Source organism: Drosophila rhopaloa, unplaced genomic scaffold (assembly GCF_018152115.1).
Source record: "Drosophila rhopaloa isolate 14029-0021.01 unplaced genomic scaffold, ASM1815211v1 contig_3, whole genome shotgun sequence".
NCBI classification, from domain to species: domain Eukaryota; kingdom Metazoa; phylum Arthropoda; class Insecta; order Diptera; family Drosophilidae; genus Drosophila; species Drosophila rhopaloa.
The window spans coordinates 4539566-4563514 of NW_025335123.1; the positions used below are offsets into that span (position 1 = coordinate 4539566).

Sequence of the window (23949 nt, forward strand, 5' to 3'; positions counted from 1 at the left end):
TTCCCTCTATTTATTAATCTTTATAGGGTTACAAATAAAATACATCCTTTGACTCTGCGGCTAATGGATATGCAAATGCTCAATAAATTCCGCATTTTCTTAATGTATTTTCCAGTGAAACAGCAGAGCAAACAATAAACCTAATAATACATAATAAATTGTTTTGCATGCGGCAATTATACCGGGTTGTCAGGGTTGCCAGGTGACATATGTACGCAAGTCGGCAGGTGTGCAGATGGGCAGGCGGGCACCCTATATCGCCGTCGTTTATCTTCGTCAATGGTTTTTGATTTACGTGCCCGGTGATTGCTTCACCTTATATCTATCCTATCCTTGCACCTTAATGTGCCGGGTCAAAGGTCGAGGCGCGGCCATCGGGGCATTTAAATACAATTTCCCTGGCCCGCGGCTTAAACAAAAAATAAAAATAAACGAAATTGCGTTACGTGCCCCGATTTGTGGCAAAAGGGGCGGGGCAGGGGCAGTGGTCCCCGCTTATTATTATTATTATTTCATCTTGCTGTTGTTGTTGCCGCCCGGGCAATTTCATTCAATTTCGCTTACGAATTTTCGACGCCCCCGGCAATTGAAGCCGGAAAACAAGGAGGCGGCAGCAGCGAAAGGGGAAAGGGGCAAGGGGAAGGGGCCGCCAAACAACAAGGATAACGGCCACCTGCCGGAAAGGACTCCCATCCCATTTGCCCGCCCACTCAACCAGCCGCCCACTCACCGTTTAGCTCGTTAGGATCGGACACTTGCGGTTTATGAAAAGCTGTTGCCGGCGCATCCTGGAACGTGTCCTGCGAGTGTCATTAGCAGAGGCCCCGGCAAATCAAACAATCCTGGTTAACCATAAATTCTGCGAGGCGCCATTGATGGCCTTCTTATGCTAATTTCCGTGAAATTTTCATATTTATTTCGCTGGCGGCGAAACTCTTCTTCTTGGCTTTTTATGGGCCTGCCGCAAAGACAATTTGTGTGACCGATGAGTCGTATGAGTAATATTTTGCTTGTCCATATGAAAAATTCATGCGACTTGCAATCGCTCAGCGCCATATTCCTTATCTATATACACATTTCCATCTCCATCTCAGCCTTCACAGCCAGCTGGCAGGAAAGGCAATGGAAAAGCGTTTTCGCAACAGAATGATAAATTATTCAAAATGCAAAACGTTGCGTATGAGTGATTTAAAGCAAATACAAATACAAATACGGTATATGTATCCACCCACACGATGGAACATTCTCAAATATATATTCTCACATCAAAAAATGCGTAGCCATATGGGATATGTATGAGCTATCTGCCCAGGTACGAGTGCCACGCCCCCCTTTGAGGGCTATTTCGATATCTTTGCATATTTATTGGCTTTCAGCACACGATGCTTTGTTTTGCTTACTTTTGATTAGCATACTTGGCTTCGAATCAAAATAGCTCAGCAGGAAACTCAAACGAGGGTCAACGGAATAACCGATTTGGGGAAAGTGAAAGGGGGAAAGTGCCCCAAATGACTACTTTTTGCTTTCATGGTCTGTGCAAATAGATAGTGGACTTCAATAATGCGTGTGAGAACATGGCCATTACGCAGTGTATCCTTACATTAAATTCTATCTGTATTGCTCTAGTCAATTAAGCAAAGTGCAACTCGAACAACAAATTGTAGATGAATTCAAATGGGAAACTTTACATTGCTCGGATTGAAATTCTTTCATCAACATGAAGTTTTAATAGCCCTTAAACATTTGTTTTTTCCAAAATCCGGAGGAATTCAAATTGGGTTTGAAGATTATTTTAGCCAAAATCTGGGAAAAATCACCACGATTTTTCGGATTTTCGTTTAAAAACCCTGGGAAGTAATGGTCGCGTGATGAGGTAACCCTTAATGAAAATTATTTTTGCCAAAATCCGGGAATATTTGCCAAAATCCGGGAATATTAGCCCGATTTTTCAGTTTTTTGATTAAAACCCTGGGAAATAATGGTCGCATTTTGGAATGTTATAGCTCGTTGAATTCGTTATAAAATTTCCAATCAGGTGCCATTCACAGGTAAAAAATTGTATTTATTGAAATAATAAAAAAAACAGTCATTCTGTTGGTTGCGCGTTTATTTAACGATGTGGCTGTAATGTTAAGGCATGCATAGTAGTTTTTAATTTAATGCGATAAGTCTAAAAAGGCTATATTAATCCTTTGAAAACAACGAATGATTGTTAATGGAGCTAAGCTTTATCACTTCGAAATATGTTGATGTTTACAGATCAACAGATGTGCCTCTAATATTAACTCTAATTTTATAATATTTAAATGAGGAAACTTTACCAATCGCCAGTCGAAACGGTCGTTTATCGATGTAGAGCTGCCCATTGAGTTAAGGTCGGCAATCAATCATCCTTAAACACATCGCCCGGCACATCTCCGGGCCAATCGACTGCCAACCGTCTTGCCAATCAGGCTCAGGACCAATCTCCGTGCCCCGAGAGTTTCCCGGCATTTTCCTTACGTGCTCGACTCGCCTCGCCGCTTTTCCCCCTCTCTTTTACCACTTTCCCCGCCAGCAGTCGTGCATCTTATTTATTGCTTTATTAAACAGCAACGGCCAGGGAAAAACTTCGGTAAACAGGGGCAACACAATGGCAGTCGGAAACCAAAGCATAAGCCCCCAAAACAAACAATGGCCCAAACCGGACCATCGTCCCCAGAAAACTCTCTTTTCTGGTGCGAGTTTTAACGCCTTCAATCAAAAGAGCTCAAGTCCGAAGTGCCACGCCCCCATATCCCAGTTGGCTAGTTTTGTACCCTTTTCTAATTTACTTTCACTTGAAGGGTTCTCAATCGTGAAAATTCTAAGAAAAAACAAGAGGAAGTCCAATTTGACAAATATAACGATTTGAATAAACATAACTAAGCTTGACGAATTTTCTTGCTTTTAAAAGTGATTTTGCATATCTTGCAATTTAAATGATCATCATTTATTGAAAACTTTGCTTTGAATTGCTAAAACAAAGTACTTTAATATTCCAAAAGCTCATTAAACAACACTATTAAATAGGTTTTAGAGTATTCAGAGGGGTGTACTTATTTGATAAAAAGAAATGTAAAAACTATAATAGACAAAAATAAAATTATATGATTTTACAGTAGAACCAGTTCGAGCCATGAAATTTCGAGCTATGTTAGTTTGATTGTATTTAAATGTTTTTGTTTATTAGTTTATTATTAAACATCCTTTTGTCTTTTTATCTATACACAATTAAGCTTTGGAGTTCGAAATAAATGCGAGATTAATCCTCAAATTGACCTTAATAGCAGTCCGTCTGCCTAGCTGCTCCATACAACTGATTTGTGAGGTTTTTGGCGACATAATTGTATAATTCCCATTCAAAAAGCAAAAGTCAAACGAAACGAAGTGGAATTTTAACAGCAACTGCTCACGACAACTGGAACTGGAGGGGCGGCGAAAGGGGCTAGGGTCGGGTCGCAATTATAATGCCGAGGCAGGACTGCCAGCAACTGTCAGTCCAAATGGCATAAATCATAAATTACACGACGAGCTTGTCAGCGGCACTCGTTCCTCAACCACACACACAAAGTCCCCTTTTAACTTGGCCAAGTCAAAACATTTACACGGCGAAAAAAGAATATGTATAAGCGAAACACAAGCTGTGGCCGCAGTGCGCTGGAAACTAAAAACCGAAACAACCGCAAGGATGTGCCACAGGAAAAGTGGAAAAATCAGGAAAAAAAGAGAGCTCGAAAGGCGGCGGCAGCAAATGAAAACTGTCATAAAAGTTGAGCACAGCGTTGGGGGTATTTTCTGCAATAGGAGGGGGAAAGGGGTGAAGGATGGGGTAGGTCGATGGTGGGGGGGGGGGGGTCAGAATAAAAGGCGAGTCCTTGCAGGTGATTTCCGTTTGTCGCCAGCGGCAACTTAGCTGTCAGTTCAGACATCGTTTTTGTGCAAACTTTGTCAATGTCGTTGGCTTTGGGTGGGTTTCAGGTTCGGGCTAATCTTGTCCAGGCGGGGGTCTCCGCTGGACTTGGTTCTGGAAGGTGGGACCCCGCATCCCGGGATCCCGGGCTCCAGAATCCAGTGCCTTGGATCAGCGTTAAGCGAATCACGTACGCCGGCCCACTCATCGCAGGGCAAGGTCGCCTCGCATCTCTGCGGTCTCACCTCGTTGTCATTCCGCCGGTGTCCCAGCACCCACTCACACTCAGAGAAAAACTCCTTACCACATTTTTTGTTTCGCGGGGAAAAAATCAAATTTTTTTTTATATTGAGCATATAAGGTGTGTTTATTATATATGTACATTTTAAAAAATATGAGTCCTAAAAACATAAGACATATATAATACTGTCTAGAAAAAATAACTTAAACCATAAACCATAAATATGTGTTTATCAGAATCTTAAATATATAACAAGAAAAATAGACATTTAAATATATAATATAAGCATAATATTTATCAAAAGTGCAAAACTTAAAAGCTTGATTTAGCTTATGGCACCAGAAAGAAATATAAATAAATAATTTTAGATTAAAAAACAAACAAATTTCCATTACATAACCTACATTTTGTTATCTATTTTAAGAAACACTTAAAATTACTTTATAACATTTTTTGGTCTAGGCTTTAATAAGGTATATAAATTTTTGATAGTCATGAAAATTGACTGTTATAAATGGGCAGCGAAAATCCATAATTTTGGCGATCAAAATGATTCTTTTTGAACTGTTCAAAGCTTTTATGTTCATAAATCTTCACAATTTTCCTTCCGCAAGATTAATTTAGAATTAGATAAGTTTTCGCCTCGTGTACAACCTTCAACTGGCTGTACTTACACTTGATAGGCTTCGCGTGGAACGTGTCCGTGTCCGTGTCCATGTCCGCGTCCTTGCACCGATGTCCCTGTCCCGATGATGTCCCGTTGTCTCGATGTCCCGATGTCCTGATGTCCTGCTGTCCTCGACAATTGCCGCCGCGGAGAAGTTTTCCCGAGCAACATTCCAGGGTGGGCCGCCGTTTCAAGCAGTTCGACGCAGCGGCGGCAACAAAAGAAAAGCGCTGAGGAACATTACGGCGAAAGTTTGCTCTTAACGAAGCGTTCAAGTGGAATAAGTGGAACAAATGCGAGCTAGCGCCCTCAGTGGGGCGTAGGGGGCGTGGCCCGGTGAGGAGGGGGGGGGGGTAGGGAGCAGCGACTCGATATAATCAGCATCGTCGTCAGAGGCCGAACAAAAGGTGCGCCCGAGGAGGAGCCCTCTGCAAGACATCGAGGCAGATGACAGAGTGCACTGGGAAAAAATAGTGCGTCCACCGCATACAAACTCAGACTTTATACGCAAGACGAACCAACTATCGATAGTCGATGGTTTCTTAGAAATTAAAGGGGCTACAATTACTATTATAATATTTAGTGTGATATTCAAAATAAAGGTGGATTTCGGCGTTAATATGATACTTATCTTTATAAGATATTTAACTGATAAAACAATGAAGCATTTTAAAAATTAAAATACTGTGTTTTGAAGAAAACTAATAATAAATTCATGAAATTCTCGATTTCGATATTTACTTATGAATTCTTTTATAATCTTAATCTTTAATGAACTAACTAATCGAACAATATGTTTCTGTATTTCTGTAAATTCTATAAACTCAAATCATAGAACACAAAGATGGTTCAAATTTACATCGAAATAAGATTACCGAATTGCTCTTTGATCTTAAATGATCCTAACATGAAATTTTTTCAGTGTCTCAGTGCAGCACTGTCAGCAACAATAAGACTGTCAACTGAAAGAGGGGAAGGACACGTTCATGCTGTGTTGATCCCCCTGGGCGATACCCATTGATGTTTTCAGAGAAGTTGATTGTAAAATAATTGAACAACAGGCTGAGCAGAGTGCCAGGGGCACACGAGCACCACTGACAATTGTTCGGGGAAAGGGGCTTTAAATGTGGGAAGCTAAATTCATTGTTGAACATGGTCAATAGTGAGTTCCCTGGTCCAGAAATAGAGACCGGTAACTGTTTTTGTTTAAGTTGTTTTTAAAACATGACAATGGAAACCACCAACGGGCTTTGATTATTTAACTAGTTTGTGATAATAACAAAAATCTTGTTGTTTTGTTAGCAAATAACACAAAAGTAAACATAATTTACAGCCATTAAGACTATGCATTAGAGGAATGATTATTAATCAGTATTTAATTACTAATATTTATAATTGAAATCATGTCAGCCTCAACCTTATTTAAAATACTGTTACATAATATCGGAATATCATTTGAAAATTGACGTTGGCTATTCCCATGATTTTGAAATAATGAATAACCAAAGCATTTCGTCTCAAACGTAGTGCCCACCAACTTAATTAGGGACCAATTTTTTTGCACGTATCATTCTGATACTTGCCTGATGTTGGGAATAAGATGGCCCAATCCCGAGCTGAGACAAAGAAGGGATTTCCCATGATCCCTGGCCCTGAACACCAAACACCATCCAAGAAGAGACGAGCCCAGGTCCCTCAAGGCCATTGTTTGACAAGGACAATCTCTCGTCCTGCATCGCTTTAAAGGCGGTGGATGGGGGGTGTGGGGTGTGGGGGTGGTTCCTAACTAATGAGTGAACGTGTTCGAGCAAATTGGCCCTAACGGCATTTATCCCGACCCATAAACCCATGGCCTAATCAAACCCAGTCCCTGGGTCGACATTTATTGACCAAATTAAAAGATGCATAACAAAAGCTTTGTCATGCTGCCGCTGGAGCTGTCTTAAAACTTGGTCGAGCATAAATCATAAAAAGCTGTGGGGGGGATTGGCGAGCAGAAAGACATTTACTAACTAAAAGCGACGTCGTCAACTAACAAACAGTAATGAAAACTTTTAACAGAGCCGACAACAGGAAAAAGGAGAGAAAAGGACATCAGGGGAATGCCGAAGAAAGGGCGGCAAGAAATTCAAAATAAATTAAAAGCAATAATGCCATTGAGGCACTCGGTTTGATTGGCATGCTAGAGGGGTCTCCGAGCCCCGCACTTTCGGACTGCCCTTAAAAAGTTGTAATCTTAAATCAACCAAACGACGACAAATGTTCACAAGCAATTTCTTGTGCTTAGCAAATATTTACCCAATAAATTCCATTAAAACTAACAATTGGTTTACTTTTTAGCTTAAATGGGCGCTGAGCGTGGGGGATTGGTAAACTTTCGACTTGGCAGCGTAGTTTTGTTGCTGCGGTGACAAGAGACAGCCGCCGCAGCAGCAAAACCCCCGACCCCGTACACTCGGAAAAAATCCGGCTATTTTTGGTTTTTCAAAGGCCCACTTATATCGTCAAATCGACTCAGTTAGTCAGAATTCATTTATATTCCCAGCTTCATTTATCAATTTGCAACGTTCAGACAGAACTTGAAACATATTTTAAATACAGTTGTAACAATTAAAAATATTTATAAAATGGAGAAACTGTGCTTTAAAATCTATAAATTTAACACAGATTATTTATATTCTTTTACATAATATTGTGCTATTTAATCTATTAATCATATATACATTTTGTTTAACTTAACCATTTTTCAATCGTTACTACATTTAAAATTAGCGTTCAATAAGTTTTTGGTAATCTCCATAACAGTTTGCTTTTATGAATTTAAAAAGGAGCAAAAATGTAGAATGGAACACTGTTAACCCCATCAAGAAATACATGTTCTGGGAAATTATAAAATAAGTATCTTAGGGAAAAACTAATTGCTAGCGGTTTTTTTTCGCAGTGCGTGGAGTAAATGAAGTATGTGGAGAAAAAGTTGGTTATGGCATGAAAAACAGTGCGGCGAGAGCCCTTCGGATGGGGTAGCCATGCGTAGGTGTCGTTGTAAGTGCCGGAAGTGGCTTTTTGCACAGTTTTCTTCTGGCCCGCCATCGTTGTTTTCTTTTTCTTATTTTTTTTTTTGGGGCTGGATGCGCGACATGCATAAAACAAAGCGACGCGAGCCCGAGTGAAAATAAATAAACATGCTGCCGGGAAAACCCAGACACCGATTGGGGGACGGGGGCGGTGGCGGGGGCAGCCTTGTGACTGAGGTTGCAAATTGGGAGTTGTGGCTGCAAATTGGTTCGCCTTTTTTCCCCGCACCGGTTGTAGTGAGTTTCCCAACATCAGTTGCGGCATCCAACCAACAAGCCAAAAAACCCGAGGAGGTTTCAATTGCCAAAGTCAAATAAACTTGAGCTGAGCTCGGAGCCCGGAATTACTGATTTGGGTTTGTCACAAAGTTTATACCGCCATTTAACTCCATTAGTTCTTGTGAAATCAGTTGTTTTATCAGACATTTATTATAGCTTTTGTGACTAAAGGAATTGATATTTTACTTTAATCAACATAATTTGTGTTTATTTGTAATGGCAATTTTTAAATATTTTATTTTTCAAAGAACATTTTAAAAATAAATATTAAGGTAGCTTATACCAGATGACCTCTTAGAATCTATAGCTAGATGTTTCAATCCTTGACGATTGAATTTGCGTCGAGAAAATTTACTGTTTTGTTTGCCAACTCTAACTCTTGGAAAGATTCAAACTTTGAGTCGGAGTCTCAGTTCTTTTTCCCACTGCGTTGTGCAGCCCTGCTCGAAATGAATGAAAAGTGGAAAAGTGTGAGCTGAAAGGGGAAGGAAAGCGGCATGAAGAAAATGCCAATAACAGCGGCGAATAAAGAAATGAAAATCGCATTACATGGGAAACTGAAGCGGGGATGAGAAGCATAGCTTTTCCCCAACTTCCTTCTTTTTTTCCTTGGTCCTGCACTGGATCTGTCCGCCGCGTTTTCCGTCCGGAGCGCCGATAAAGTCGCCGTAACTTGGCGCTCTGTTGTGGCGAAAGGATTTCTGGCTTGGCTTCTCTTTTTTCCTTTGATACCCTCACTTTTCGCAGAATTTTAAAAGGCATTTCGAGCAATAAAACAGGATTTTTCAGACATTTTGACCTTCGCTTATTGAAATTTTGGGCGAATATTAGGGGCCGATTTCTCCACGTCATGTGAAGTTCTACAATTGAGTGGAATATCAATATTAAGTCAGAGTTTATTAAGATGAAAGGTCTTAGCTATTAGCAATGTTCAAATTAAAATTTGTTGGTCGGCACATTAAAATTAAAAATAAAAGTTCTTTCATTTTCATTTTTAGCAGCAGAATTTTTTTAACATTTTTTTCGTTTGAAAAAATAACATCACATTAAGAAACATTAGAACAATTTGACTTTACAAACTAGAACCTTTACGTGAAGCTACGTAAATGAACATCAAATGAATTGAGATAGTCTCAACATATTAGATTAGTACCCAAAACTCCAAGGAGCAGATGATTCTATCGATAGGATTAAGAGCAATAATTCAGCTTTATCTTAAACATTAATTTTAGTTTAAAAGCTTTTGGACTGAAACATGGAATAGGCGACAGTGCCATTGACAGATTGTATGCTTGGTAATAATAATAGAACCAAACAAAATTGTATTTTGAATTGTATTATTTGAACAAAGTGCAAAAATGAACCTTTTATTACTATTATATAATTTGTTATTAGGAATATTTTCGCAACATACAAGGGTATTTTAAAGTTCGGCTCCCGAGATTTGTCTTACTTTCTTGTTTTTTCGTAGCACACATATCACGGACAACGGGGACATTAGAAGGTTTCAGGATCCCGCTCTTCTGATGATTGGCTATATGGGGGGTTTTTGGGAGGTGAAAAGGCGAAAGATTGGGGGGGGGTGTGTGGACGAATTCTTTAGGCGAACCGGGACTGCGGCATGTGCTTCATGTGTCCCCAAAGCCGCGCTGACAAGTTTTTTCCACGACGCTTTACTCGCTGGTTGTTTTTCTTTGCTCCGGCGACACTTTGTTTGCCCCCTCTGCTGTTCGTTTTTTCTTCTCCAACGGGTGGGGGGGGTGGGGGGGGTGTTCTTTTCCGGGGGTTCGGGAAAGCTTAAAGTTTGCGCTGCGTGAAACTTTTTAGTTGGTTTATATTGCACCGAGCTGGGCGATAGAAACGAGCGCAAATTATGAGATGTCCTTGCTTTTGAATATGTAAGGAGCTGCTTTTTCTCACTCTCACTTGGGGTCCCGCTTCCCCAAATTCCCCGATTTTCCACGATTTCCCCGATTTCCCTCTCACCTGTTTGTCGAGTTGTTTGCTTAGTTTATTGTTGCCATTGTTGCTGCACGTGAGAGGTTGCTGATTGGGACTACCTGGCAACTGAGCTGGGAGTCGGACTGCAGCCGAAATGAAGTGCCAATCAGTGCCCAAAACCCCCTCCTCCCCTCACACCCACACCCACACACACACCTGGGGCTCGTGGGGGGTGGGGGAGGTGCCACAGGTCGACCTTCCCGCCCACACAAATAGCAAATACAAAACAGAGAAACGCAGACGCACATCAGCCAACTCACAAGTCATTCCGGCAATCCGCACGGAAACGGGGGAAAAAGTGTCTTAAGATTTCCCGGGACTCATGATTAACAATCCTCTGGGCTGACTTAGAGTGGGATATTTGATGATTGCTATTTACAAAGCATATTTTTGTTATTATTATGGTTCGTTGTTACTCATTTCCTAGCATTTCGGAGTAACAATTTGTTATTGTCTGCTCTTTGTAGGGATTAAGTGTATGGCTCTGCATTTGAATATATTGCAATTTATATTCAGTTCTTATTCCTATTAAGTTATAAGATATATTTACTGTTCATTAATAATTAAACTTATGGCACATAGTTTCAGTATAAATAAAATTTGAAAGTGGTCGAGATGTTATGTATGCAATTATAACAATGTCCTTTTTTGGTCTGATTTTGCCAATTGAAATACAATTTAATAACTTATTGGAATCATATATTCGTAGTTCGATGGGTATAGCCTTCAATTGATTAAAAATAAATTAATTATCATTAATGTTGAGTAAATAACAAAGAGAATACAATATATATAGTCTTGTAATGTGCAATATATTTTACACAACTTTTAAGCTAAATGTAATTATTATTTAATTAATTTCAGAGTCTTTTCATTTCGTTTAATTAAATTTGAAGTTTAAAGGAAAATATTTTGCTGACAATATAGATACCTCTACGCCGATGGCACAGAAACCGGACTAATGACACTTCCGTGATCTTGGCCAGGAATTTTCGCTAAAATAAATTGAGTCCGGAGCCCGGCAAGATAGTGCAAATAATAATCACGTTAAATTAGAAAATTCTGCACTCATAATTTTGCTCATTTTTGCTGTTGTTGCTGCTGCTGGATTTTCGCTTCCTGCCGTTCGCCTGCCAGGGGCCACGCCCCTTTTGGCACACAAAAGTGGGAGGAAGGGCGAAAGGGGCGGAAGGGAGTCGCGGATGCCAAAAAAGCCAGCGGCATATTTGAAATGGCTGTAACGGCAACTGTTTTTATATGCCGTGCTAGCCAGGGTCGAACTGGGTTGAGATTTCGTTTCGGGATGGGGGTCACTTCATTTGGGGCCTGGAATTGTGGCAGCTGCTGCAGTCGAAGTGAATCGGAATCGGAATCTGAATCAGAATCTGAATGGAAATACTGTAGCACACAATAATGGGGCTGATGCCGAGGCTTTAGATCAGAACCCAGAGCCCAGAACCTCAACCCTTGATTTTTGAGCACTGAGCGGCGGAAATCATTTTTGGAGCACCATAAATTGTTTCGCTTTCGGAAGAAGGGAATTCGGGATGAGGACTTGAGCGAATCCAACTGAAATCAAAATGCAATCAAATTTATGCATAACAATATTTGGCGAGCTCAAGGACTCAGGCTCTGTCTCGATTGGCAAAGTATGTTGAGTGTTTCGCCAATTACAATGGAGAACTGTGAAATCGAACAGAAATTGTGAGTTTTGAATAGCTTTTGGAGAGCTCGTGGAATTCTGTTTTTGGATTTGCCTTCATACATTTTCCACTCACATTCCCGAAAATTGTGTTTTGCCTCTCACGATTAATGCAATTTGTGCTGAACACTCGTTTTGGCCTAAATAAAACTATGTATTTTTTGATTATCAGTACAAACGCTTGCTTTGATATTTTAAAGCAATTCAAAGAAGACGTCAATTTTCTCTTTAGTTTTCAGTATGATTTTGTTTGATTTGTTTATGTTTTCAAAATTTTAAAGCTTGGGCATTTAATATTTATTGGTTTTTAATTTGCCTGCTCGATTTGACTTAAGGGCTTAAAAGCGTGTAAATTGAAGTTAAAAAGCGATATTAAATCGAATATCGAATGTCGTCGAAAGCGCCTTATCACAGCATTTGGTGTTCATTAGGTGCGCCTTTTGGATATTGTTTAATTTATATTGCTGGGAATTTATTTTGGCTCTGCTAAATGGGCCAAGGCAATTGCAAAGCCCCGACTTCTCTTTCCATTCTCACACATTTCCTTGCCAAATGATTTGGCCTGCCGCCAACACAATCTACAACAATGCCAAAAACAACTATGGTAAGTGCAACAAAAATGCGCAATTTGCAATTGCACCGAACACAGCCGGAATATCTCTTTATATATGGTGGGAAAAATAGGGTGGCGAAAATGGATCTGGCGGTGCGGAAAAGCGGAGGACTGAGCATAATGTGCAATCCTCCCATTTTCCTCTTTTTGGCGTTTGGCATCCGCCGCATAAAATCAAAATTAATTTGCTAATAATGTTGTCGTAATTATCTAATTGCCTTCACATGGAATGCACAGAGTACAACATTCCCCCGTACATTTCGTCATCCTAGTCCACTCCACTCACTGATTGGTGCAAATTGCACAACAAATTCATTAACAGACCAAAAGCCGCACAAAATAATTACAGGCTGTTCGTAATGACTAAACTAAACACACTTTAACACCAAAAAAAAGGCAAAAATGATAGCCCCAACATGCCAATTTTGGTGTTATACGTACTATATATCGCTGGTTGCCAGTGCTTTCTATTTGCAAAGGATACTTACAACAATTTGTGCGAAATCAAAAGCTAATTACTTAATTAACACAGTAGACAATTTCACTATTTCCCAACAAAACTTAAGCTTTTCTTTTTTCGAGCCTCTGTCAACCCATTGGAATACTTATTTTACAAATCACAAATTCTGCGATTCGATAGCTGGTTAAATACCAGAGCTTCTGCAATCATTTAATCACAAACAAACTGATTTAATATCAGGACATATAGTACATTAAGTTTTTGTATATTTTGTAGGCCAGACTTTAATCAATATTTGTCAATGACATTTCGTATCTGTCTGATTTCCAATTCCCAGAGCAAAACAAATTCAAACATGCTGCTATCGTTAGTGTTGAGGAATAAAACCAGCAACTAGGTACAAATAATCATAGGGACTTATACATCCACACAGTTTCTGTGTGAGTTAGAGTGGGACTCGAGTAAACTGAATTTTGAAACAAAAGTGCTATTAAATGCTGCATTGACAGAGGGAAAACCAGTGAGAGTCCCTTAAAATAATTACAACTGCTGGGCAACGTATTTACTTCGCTGTGAGTGGCTGCACAGAGAGAAAAGATTAGTGACACATAATGACGCACAGAGAAAAAAGATTAGTGACACCTAATCCCTTAATATATGTTTGAAATTCTAAGAAAATTAGAATTTTAAATAAAAAATATTATTTAATTAATTGGATGTTAATAGATAATTTGGCTTTATCTGCCAGAAATGATTGCATTTACTCTTACCGATATAACTCAACTGCTTGATTGATATGAAAATGTGCCATTTCAAAGCAAATCATTTTAAAGTCCCAACATTTATTCCTCAGTGGCTTTTCCTAAGCAGAAAATATGAAAATGTGGGGGGGGGGATTGGCAAAGGGACATCTGCTCCCGCCTGCACCATTGGCTCTAAAAATTTGCCAATCATCCAAAAATTTCGATTCCAATTCGCATTTAAACATGCAGAAGCCAGGCGTGTGTGTAGATGGGTGGTTGTGCATGTTGGTCAGCCTCATATGCGTATGTATATGCGGGCAGTGGGACAAAGTCAACAGAATCCTGGAATCCTCAATCCCAAATCCTCAATGGCGACCCGTACCCACACTCACACACTCACACACCCACACACACTCACACTCACCCGCACACACTCACAATTGTTTCGCGCCATTGCCGCAGACCACAGGCGATGTCAACGTTCCGAAACCCGAAATCCTTTTTCCCGCACCCAAATGCGATGCGTTTGTTGATTTGTCTGCCGTCCGATTTACCATCCCCCCTCCCCACTTCCCCCTACAGGCAGCACGTTAAGCGGGGCGTAATTATGGCCAACAGTTTAGAGCCGTCGAGGGAGGGGGAGGGGGGCGTTTGGGGAGCCACCATAAAACTCAAAGAGCATTTGAGAACTCTTCTCAGAATCCCACAAAAGGCAGTCTGCTACGGCGATCCGCCGAGCTTAGGCACTGAGAAAATTATTCTACAATCAAAAATGGGTCCTTAAAATTGAAAACTTATGGAGAGATTTTCCAATTTGATCAACTAAAATTTACATGACCCCATTAAGTCTCAAAGTTTAACAAAAATGTTGCATTATTTAAATAACAAAGAAGTTTAATAAAAACTTAATAAATATTTAGGCATTTATAATGGCATTTTTTTAAAAAAACAACCAAAATGTTTTAGCTAATTCTTATATAAAATACTAATATGTCAACATAGAAATCAAAAGAAATCATCTTGCCTGAATGCCAAAGAAATATTTTCCAGTGCATACGGTTGTCCTGCCACATTCGATTTCAATTTGGCATTTAAATTGTTTATTGTGCGACTGTCTCCGGTGTCGTTGCGAGTGTGAGTGTGTGTGTGTTGGTGTGGTGGGAAGGATGTGCTATGCTGCATGTCCTTTAATCGAGCATCAGCCACACACGCACAGAAGTCAAATCGATAACTAAGCGCGCAATTAAAAGCCCCAAAAGTCAGTTGGCGCTGCACTTTGGAGGCTCATCGTCGCCATTTCGAATGTCACCCAGACGCCAGACTAAGTGCCCTCTCCCTCTCCCCCCTCTTTCGTCCTTGCAGGTATCCTGGGTGCGACACAGGGACATACACCTGCTGACTGTGGGCCGCTACACGTACACCTCCGACCAGCGATTCGAGGCCATGCACTCGCCACACGCCGAGGACTGGACATTGCGCATCCGCTACGCCCAGCGCAAGGACTCGGGGATCTACGAGTGCCAGATATCGACCACGCCCCCGATCGGACACTCCGTCTACCTCAACATTGTTGGTGAGTTCACATGCTGCGAAATTTTTGGGTTTTTTATGACAATACATATCATAATTACAAGAAATTCGGGGACTATTTCAATGTTTTCAATGAGTTGTAGTTCTAGAGTTTAGGTTCCCAAAAAGAAAGGCTTTTAAATGTTGTGAGCTTAAAATTTTAACTATTTGATAATCTGCATATAAATTCGTCTGCATATCGTCTTATAAACGAAATCTGTATTTTTAGTTCCTTAACAAATACAGAAATGCAAATTACTAATACGCACTGTTTGCCAAATAAGAAGTACTTGATAAACTTAAAATGCTATTTCTGAAAAATCTTTTAGGACGTAACACACGATTATATTGTATTCCTTGTTCAAAAGCACTTACAAATTTTAAATCAAGTATGTGACAATCAAAACTATATTTTAATTAGAATGAAGAATACAAGCCCGAATTAACCATTATTTATTTGACTTGTATATGACTTGCTCCTCTGAAACCTATATCAATATCAATTCGATTGCGATTTAAAAGCTTATGGTTTTATTTTTAAATATAGAAGTCCATATTACTAATACGCCCTGTGTGCCCAATTTCTTGTGTTTTTGTTATACATACATAGAATAAAAATTTGAGTGTACTGACAAATTTGTTTTATACAAAAGCATCAGAAAATCAAGTTTTGGTAAAGGCATCACCTACAATTCGTTTCTGCCCCAATTTCAAGCACTGCGAATACACATCTTGTAGCTTATTTAGTGGTCCCCACAAAACAAAACCAAGCCACATTTGGCTGACCCCATTATTGTATTAATTCCCACTCCCCCTCCGGCGAGTTAATCAAGCCCAGCCGTTATTTCGCTCAGTGTGGCCCCAAAACTGCCGCCAATTTGTATGCCGTGCACACGGATGGCCCGCAACTTTCCCATCTTAACCATTCTCTTCCTGCTCGTTTTCCATGGCGCTTTTAGTTGGCTACGTGTGAGTGATTTGCCAACTACTTTGATGTTTACACTGATATCCAATCTGGCAGCGGGCAGACGCACACAGGCAGTCACACCAACGAATGTTGACCACTTGATGGGGTATCTATTTCCGGGTCTCCGTTTCAGCTACCTTACCCCGACATCAGAACCCCCTCTCGCCCCTCCCACGTACACCATTTCCCATTTCCACTCTGCCGCGTGGTGGTGTTGGTGTTGCGCACATGTTTGTGTCGTTTTATGGCAGCTTTTTGCTGTTTGATGATTCCCCTGGGCACCATTTGCACTTTATGGCTTTTCACAGGCCGCCGCCGCCAGCATCCAGTTTTTTTCCGCCCAAACCCCCCATCCCTCCTCGTTTCCCCCGATGACACCCAACCGACCAGGGGACGCATGATGATCTGAGATGGCGGAGGACTTCGGATACGGGATACTGGGATACTGGACGAAGAAGGTGCTGCTGCCTCGGCTCATAAATCACAACTTATGCGGCAAAAAGGCGATGGCAAGAAAACGTTGCCTTCTTTCAGGCGCCGCAAACTAATGACACGACACACAATATTTTGCGTATTTTAGATTTACTTTGTCATGACCGCAGCTGTGGTTAGTTCGGGGTAAGCGGATGACTGAGAGGCATTCGACATATATTTTTCACAGGAACCGCATATTAAGAAAGCAAAAATCAATTTTTTTTCAACCATCCAACGTTTGTGACTTTTATTGTAAACTGTTCGTTGTTTTCAAAAAAAAAATTATTTTATTTTACAAAATAAATACGAAATTCTTAAAGTTTTGGTTATTCTAAAGGTCCTTTATTGAAGTTTATATTAGAAAAGTGTTTAATAAAAAGTTCTATAACTGGTGTAATTCGAATTAAAACAGTGAATCAAAGGTTTGCATAAAATCATAATTATCTGGTTTATTTTGCTCTTAATATTTTTCTCTTAAATGTTATTTAGTTTTCTATTCCTATTCAAAATCCTGTTTTTATTTTCACATTAAAAACAATTAGACTTTTTAATGAATATCTTTCAACATTCTGCTCCCTTCGTCTGTCAGTTTTCGGCTGTCCCCTAATTTATTAGGCTCCTTGTAGACATCGTATTTAAATAAAAACGTCCCACGCTGCCTCTTTTTAATGCATAATTTGTTTTATTAATTGTTGGAAAAATTACGAGCGAACTTTGCTTGGGGAAAGCGAACGAAAAGTTTCCGCATTTTGGGGAGGAGGGAGGGGAAGCTTATTTTAGGGCAGGGCTCACTCAGACTCACACTCGGAGTCACTGTCAGGCCCAAAAGCAAACAAATATGAAAATAAATAATGCAAATTTGTTTATTTTTCACACTGTCACAATATTTGAATAGTAATCAAAGCACACACACACACACGCACACAGTCAGAAAGGACATGGACATGGGAGGAGCAGTTGCAAGGGGTGCTCTGTGGCACCAAGAATAGGACTCAGAACCAGGATCCGAATCGGAGTCGGAATAGGAGTCGTAGCAAGGACAAGGGGAAGGACGAAAGGACGAACATGTGTACGGTTGCATGAAGCAGACTATAAACATAAACCAAACCATTATTATAATGTCAACACAAACACACATAATTCCACTTTCAACACTTTGCCTTCGGGGTTCGAGTGGGGGTTTATGCGGATATGGATAGGGGCGGATATGAGGTTGGGGGCGTAAGGGAGGGGGAGCGGGGGAGTGGGGCGTGGCCCTGGCCGCAGTCACGCACAATCACATTTGTGGTTGTTCGCCACATAACCGGAGACTTTCTGTCCAGGCTCTAGTTCTGATTCTGCTTTTGGCTGTAGATCACACTGCGAAATAGACTGTCCTGCACTCAGAAAAAAAACTGATCTGCATCAAAGAAATTAAGAACTGCGACGGATCAAAATTCCAAAAATGTCTCATATTATAACTCCTTCAAAAGTTGTCAAAAAAATCATCTTTCTTTTCTTACTAATTTGTAATTCAGGTTTATTTAATCGTTCAAATTAAAAGTGTACTTTATTAAGTCTTAGTAATTCGGGAACAACTTATTTGTTCTTCGTCTGTTTAAAATATTGTTAATTGGGTAACAACTTTAATTAAAAATGGAAATACTTCGTAAGGAAAAATGCATTCAAAATGATTGATTTCAACAATTAATGAAAGAAGATCCTACTCATGGATAAAGTTCTATATGCAGATATTTAGCTAGTGTTCAAGTCGAGTTCCGTATGTAAAAGTGGTTGCTTAAAGTGTGCCTCAGAGTATCCTGGTCAATCCGTTAGCACTCATCGTCCTTGTTGTGCCAAATGCCAGCAAATAAAGTACATCCGTCTGTCGGTGCCTTCGTGACGAAAGTTCAGCGAGGAGGAGAAGTGAGTTTTTAGCATTTGTCAGTGACGACAGCCGCCATGAAATTGGGTGATTCGAGGGGTGGGGTAGCAATCGCCGGTTAAGTTATTGGTTTGTGGGGTGCGACATGCGATATGCCGAATGCCAAATAATTCAAGTCAATTTCCTGGACAAACCCAACGCTAGAAGGTTTATGGAGCAAAAGCGAATTATGTGGGGGACAGCAGACGTCACCGAATAGAGACGATATGTAATGAATATGTAGACATATGGGGAAATTTTCGAGGCACAAAGTGCAAAAAAATGAGGAAAAATAACTCAGTTCTGTTTGCTTAAAATATAAATAGATATCACCTTTATTTGTGGAACATTACCATCTTGCTTACTCCACTCGGGTTTAAAAATCATTTGATCTATAAGGAAATAAATCTTAAGAAAAATATATTGTTGCCTACTTTTAGACAGCGCAATAGGAGATTTGAAGCCGTAGTGAAACGATGATGTTATTAGCTAGCTAACATTTATTTTACAATTTGTGGGAGGAGTGCAGGGTATATTTATAAGGGAGTAACACAAAAGGAGGGCTTAAATTGGCCAACACTTGCCCTGGGCCGTAATCACACAACAATTCCGTGCGTCGACAGCTCTCGATGATTATCAAATGTGCAATGATTTCTCGTCCGACCAAATCGATTCGATTCGATTCGAATCGAATCGAATCCATCCGATATTCCAGTGTCATATTATATGCATGGAGTTTGGGTGCGTGTGCCGTGCATATACTCGTACGTATTGAATTTATAATGCACGGCTGATAGATTCTGGCTTTGCATCCTGTCAACTGCAAGCTGTTTGCCAGGACTGCCTTTTGTCCGCATTGTTCGGACAGGCGGGGTCAATCAACGTACAAAAGTCGATTTTGCAATTCGCATTCGGTTTCGCATTTATATATGCATGTGTCGAGGCAAGTTCATAAGCCGTCGCCCAATCAACTATTGAACCGAGTACGTGCCGCAGACCGTTTCAGCCTTGTCATTGTCCTGCCACGTCCCATTGTTCCCCGCCAAAGAGCTTGTTGCGCTTTGCCGAGGGAGCAATTTACCATTTTCCATTTGCCATTTGCCATTTGCCATTTCAATTGGTCCACACTCCAGGGCCACCTCGTCTTTAAACTAAACTATTCGGCTAAACAAGTCATTACCCAGTTATAAAATCATCTCTGCTCTAGACAAATTGTTTTCAAATTTGTGCCCAAAAATAAACACTTTAATGTATCGCTTGGTCGTCCTAAGCGCTCTTTCTTATTGTGGAGTTGAAATATGTTGACGGTATCATAAAATCGCGCCTCGTAGAACAATGGCGACAACGGCAACAAATTTTATTACCCACAACCCACCGCCAACGGAAAAATGAAGGTCGGGACCCGCCCAGGACTTCGGGACAATTCAATTGAAAACGCATAAAGGTTTATGAGCGTGTAAGCCTTTGCCATCTCCCAGTCTCAAACTCAGTTTCAGTTTCTCAAACTGGGCGTGCCCCGAGTTCCTCTAAGTGGGTGCTTGTGTGTTGTTATAGGCGGCATTACGTTAACCTTTATGACAGCAACGAAAACATATAAAAGTCCACACCGAAATGGTGACACTTTTATGGTTCGGATTAGAGATTACCAAAGAGTTTCGCAGTTAGAACACAAGCCGAATTTATTGTATATCCTTAATTAATAGATACTCACATAAAGTGAAAAGGATTGGATAGATTGGCTAGGAAGAGTCTAACATTAGCATAAAACTGAGGAATTTATTGTTCAGGCTAGTAAATTAATTTAAAATATTTGCATGCACTCTTTTTCATGATAGCATCTTTTGAGTTACATCTAAACCCATAACAAATGTCAAATAACATTTATATTAATTCTAAAGAAAGGCTTAAGGCCTTTATATTATATCATATTCATTTTAAGATCCAATGACTTGGAATGAAGTGATTTGAAAACAAGGGTCTTAAAAGGTTCTCTATATTATTAAAATATAAAAATGTTTATATCAGTCCTAAAATCGACTGTTCCGCTTTTAGTATGACTTAAGGAGGTCCTAGACATTCCGCAGACCCTCCAAGCACAAATCATATATCGAATGTTTTTCAGTAGGCATTAAAAATCGGCTTGTAAACAACGAGAAACCCAAGTGGGCGGGTCGTCTTCACGACCTTTTGGGAATCATTTTTGGGCACATACACGTTTGATAGGTTTTATTTGTCTTTTTATTGAAATTTATTATTTGATTTACATGCCTTTAAGTGACAGGCAGCAACACACGCCGGAACACAATGTGGCATTTAAATTTCGGGGCTGTTTCGCCAGTTCGCCAGTGTGTGTGTCCCTTTGCGAATTTGGTGTTTGCCTTTCGGCCATAAATCACATTCGAAAGCCCCGGCATAAAAGTTGCAAATTAGGCTCAAATGTTGACATGGCGATTAATCAAAGTGCAAGGCGCAAATGCAGCAACTAATTCGATAAGAGCAGCCGAGTTGAAAGGCCCAGGAATTGGGCTGATCGGTGGCAGGGGTAAAGAAGTGGCCTGGAGATACCAGAGGGGCCATGAATCATTCATAAGCGCCGTTTACACTCCCAAAGACTCCAAATTACGTTGATTAATGAGTTGAAGTTGCCCAGCCCCCAGAACTGCCCTACTATCTCTCCCTTTGCCGTTTGCTGTTTGCAGTTTGGTCACGCACTTGGAGCAGGCCAAGGTAAACACAGTCGCGGTCAAAATGGGAGCATTGAAAGTTTGACAGCTTTTTTCCTAATTGTTCTTTCGTTGAGAAGTTTTAAGAAGTCATATTTGTATTATCAAAATACCTTGTTTGGTCCGTTGGTAGAAGTATTACAATCATTCGGTAACTACAACCTTATAGTATAATACAAGAACAATTATTATTATTTCCTCTAACAAGTTCAGCAAAAGTTGATCCTTGCAACTAAAATATAAGACAAATTCTAAAAAAAAATTAAAAACTATGTAAGAAGGTTAAACCTTTGGAGTTACAAAGTAAATGCATAAAAAAAGTTCATTGCTTTAAGTATTGGTGCATAGTAAAATATGGATATGACTTGTCAGTTTTCTAATTATCAACACATATTTACATATATAAGCATTGAGTTAGAAAACATGTAAATATATTTTTACTAGGTAAACATTTAAATATATCATTCTTAGAGCTCCTACATTGACCGCAACTGTATAGTTCTGTGAGTCTTATTCGGCTGGTAATTGAGTCGGTGGGTGGATAAAGGGGTGATGGGACATGTTCGGCACAGAAGGAAAACTAAAAATCAACCAAGATAATCCGTTCGGAATGCTCCAAGGAGCGCATGACCGAGCGCCGGCTCGCATGGAATTCTCCTCCAGATATCGCCCCCTATCTTGTCCAAATTAAAAGTAAAAAGGTCATAAATTCCTGGCGGGACTTCTGGAATGTGGTGAGATGGGAAGGTGGGGTGGTTGGAGCGATATGGCGGGTTATTTGAATGTTCGACCGCATGAATGGCATAAATAATAAACCTGATGCATACTTCTTGGCGCTACACACACACAAAAGCAAACGAACACACACTCACAAACACACACACACCCACAATGCGAAAGCGTTTGATGATTTCCAGCTGCTCCCTCGTGTCGTATGCGTAATATTTGTTTAATATTAACTCGCCGCACATACACACAAAAGCCACGCCCAGCGCCCCCAGCCACGCCCCCGCCCACACATAACGCCCACATGTGCCGAATGACCCGCAATTTCATACGCAACCTACCACCCCCCTCCCCCTCACCAACAATACCCAACACACTGCCGGGCCTTTTTGGCATTGTTTTTAAAGACTCCGGCCGAATTCAGCTTGAAACAGCGAAAAGGGTGCCGTGGGCGGTGTTGCCGCACCAGTTTTGGATCAATAAGTTTAATGTGTTGCAAACGGCAAAGTTTAAATTGCCATAAAAGCTGTTGGCCAGCCAACGCATGAGGTAAAAGGCACGAAAAGCAAAATAAATAAGGGCTTGCAAGAAGGAATTTTATGCAAAGGACAAACACGTATCGAAACCAATTGTTCGTTTAACTGAATATTCAAGGAATAAAGTTTCCAGACCAAGGGGACACTTAAAAATGCAGGACAAATTATCTGGAGTGTTAAAGGCTTGAAAGACGTTAAACAAAATATATCAATTGCGGTTTTTCAATTCTGATCAGTAAGAAATATAGGGATATTTTTTTATTTATTCTAGACTTTCAAGTGGCTTAAAATCAATTGGAGTTTGAATATTTCTTTAATAATCATTCGTCGTGGAGTAGAAATAAAAGGATGCCCTGCTTTGTCTTGTATTGGTACAGGCATTCCTTTAAACCTCTATTATTTTGATTTCGAAAACGTTTTTCATTTCATTTAGCCAAGTGTTTCCTAGAAAACATAAGGGCTTAAGTATGTAGTGGTATTTGTATGCCAAAATAGGTTTCCTTATGTTTTTAATGGCTTATTTTTAGACAATTTATGTAATGGTATCAAAAGCCGTGTATTATTTTTAGCACACCCGGCAATAACCATACATAAAACGAATTTTTTCATTACATGTTTCGATTGTTGAATTTTCTTTAAGCCATTTCACAAACTTTTTGGTTATGGCACTCGCGAGGCAATTCCCTAAGATACCTTCAAGTGAAGTTCCTTTTTGTGGCAAGGAGGATGCAAGGAAACTTTTAGAAAAACTGGGATTATTCGCAGAGTTAAGTGGAGGCAGCAATGCACATCAGGTTGACCGAATATCTGGAGATGAAATCTGTGGCAAATGGGGAACTGCGGCAGCACCGCCGAGAGATAACTGTGGCGCATAAAGAACTTCAAATGGAGATTGAGAGATACGAGCACGTTGCAAAAGGAAAATGGGGCATAACCCAAAAAACCGCCGCACACACGCCCACCGTCCACCGCCCACTTTCTTGGGGCGAAAGGGCTGCCATTTGGCAGTACATAACTTTCACTAACCTTTAGTGGCGTTTTCTGCCAAGAGAGCACATTACCGTTAGCCGACTACAGTAACTGCAGTTTCAGACACACACTCACACACCGACACACACCGACACACCCTGACACGCAGACATAGACACGCTGACGAAAGTTGTTCAAGAAGCGGAAGCGCTAAAGCAGCCATTTTGCTGCTTCCCAAAATGGCGACGATGGGAAGGGAGAAAGAGAGGAAGAAGGGAGGGAGGAGTAGAAGAAGCCGAAGAAGAAGAGTGGAGAATCGGAGGGCGGCTGCAAAGAAATCCCAATTTATTAGCATTGAACAAGGAAACAGA

The 23949-nt window shown here is 40.3% G+C and overlaps 1 protein-coding gene across 2 annotated transcripts in view; it reads left to right on the forward strand.

Moving 5' to 3' along the window:
- Positions 1–23949, forward strand: part of LOC108037430 (zwei Ig domain protein zig-8) — a 150778-nt gene that overhangs the window by 116012 nt on the left and 10817 nt on the right. For both annotated transcript variants that reach the window (XM_044461225.1, XM_044461226.1), the window contains one exon: positions 15074–15284. In XM_044461225.1, coding sequence (XP_044317160.1) covers positions 15074–15284 — 211 coding nt within the window. The remainder of the gene's footprint in view (positions 1–15073; positions 15285–23949) is intronic.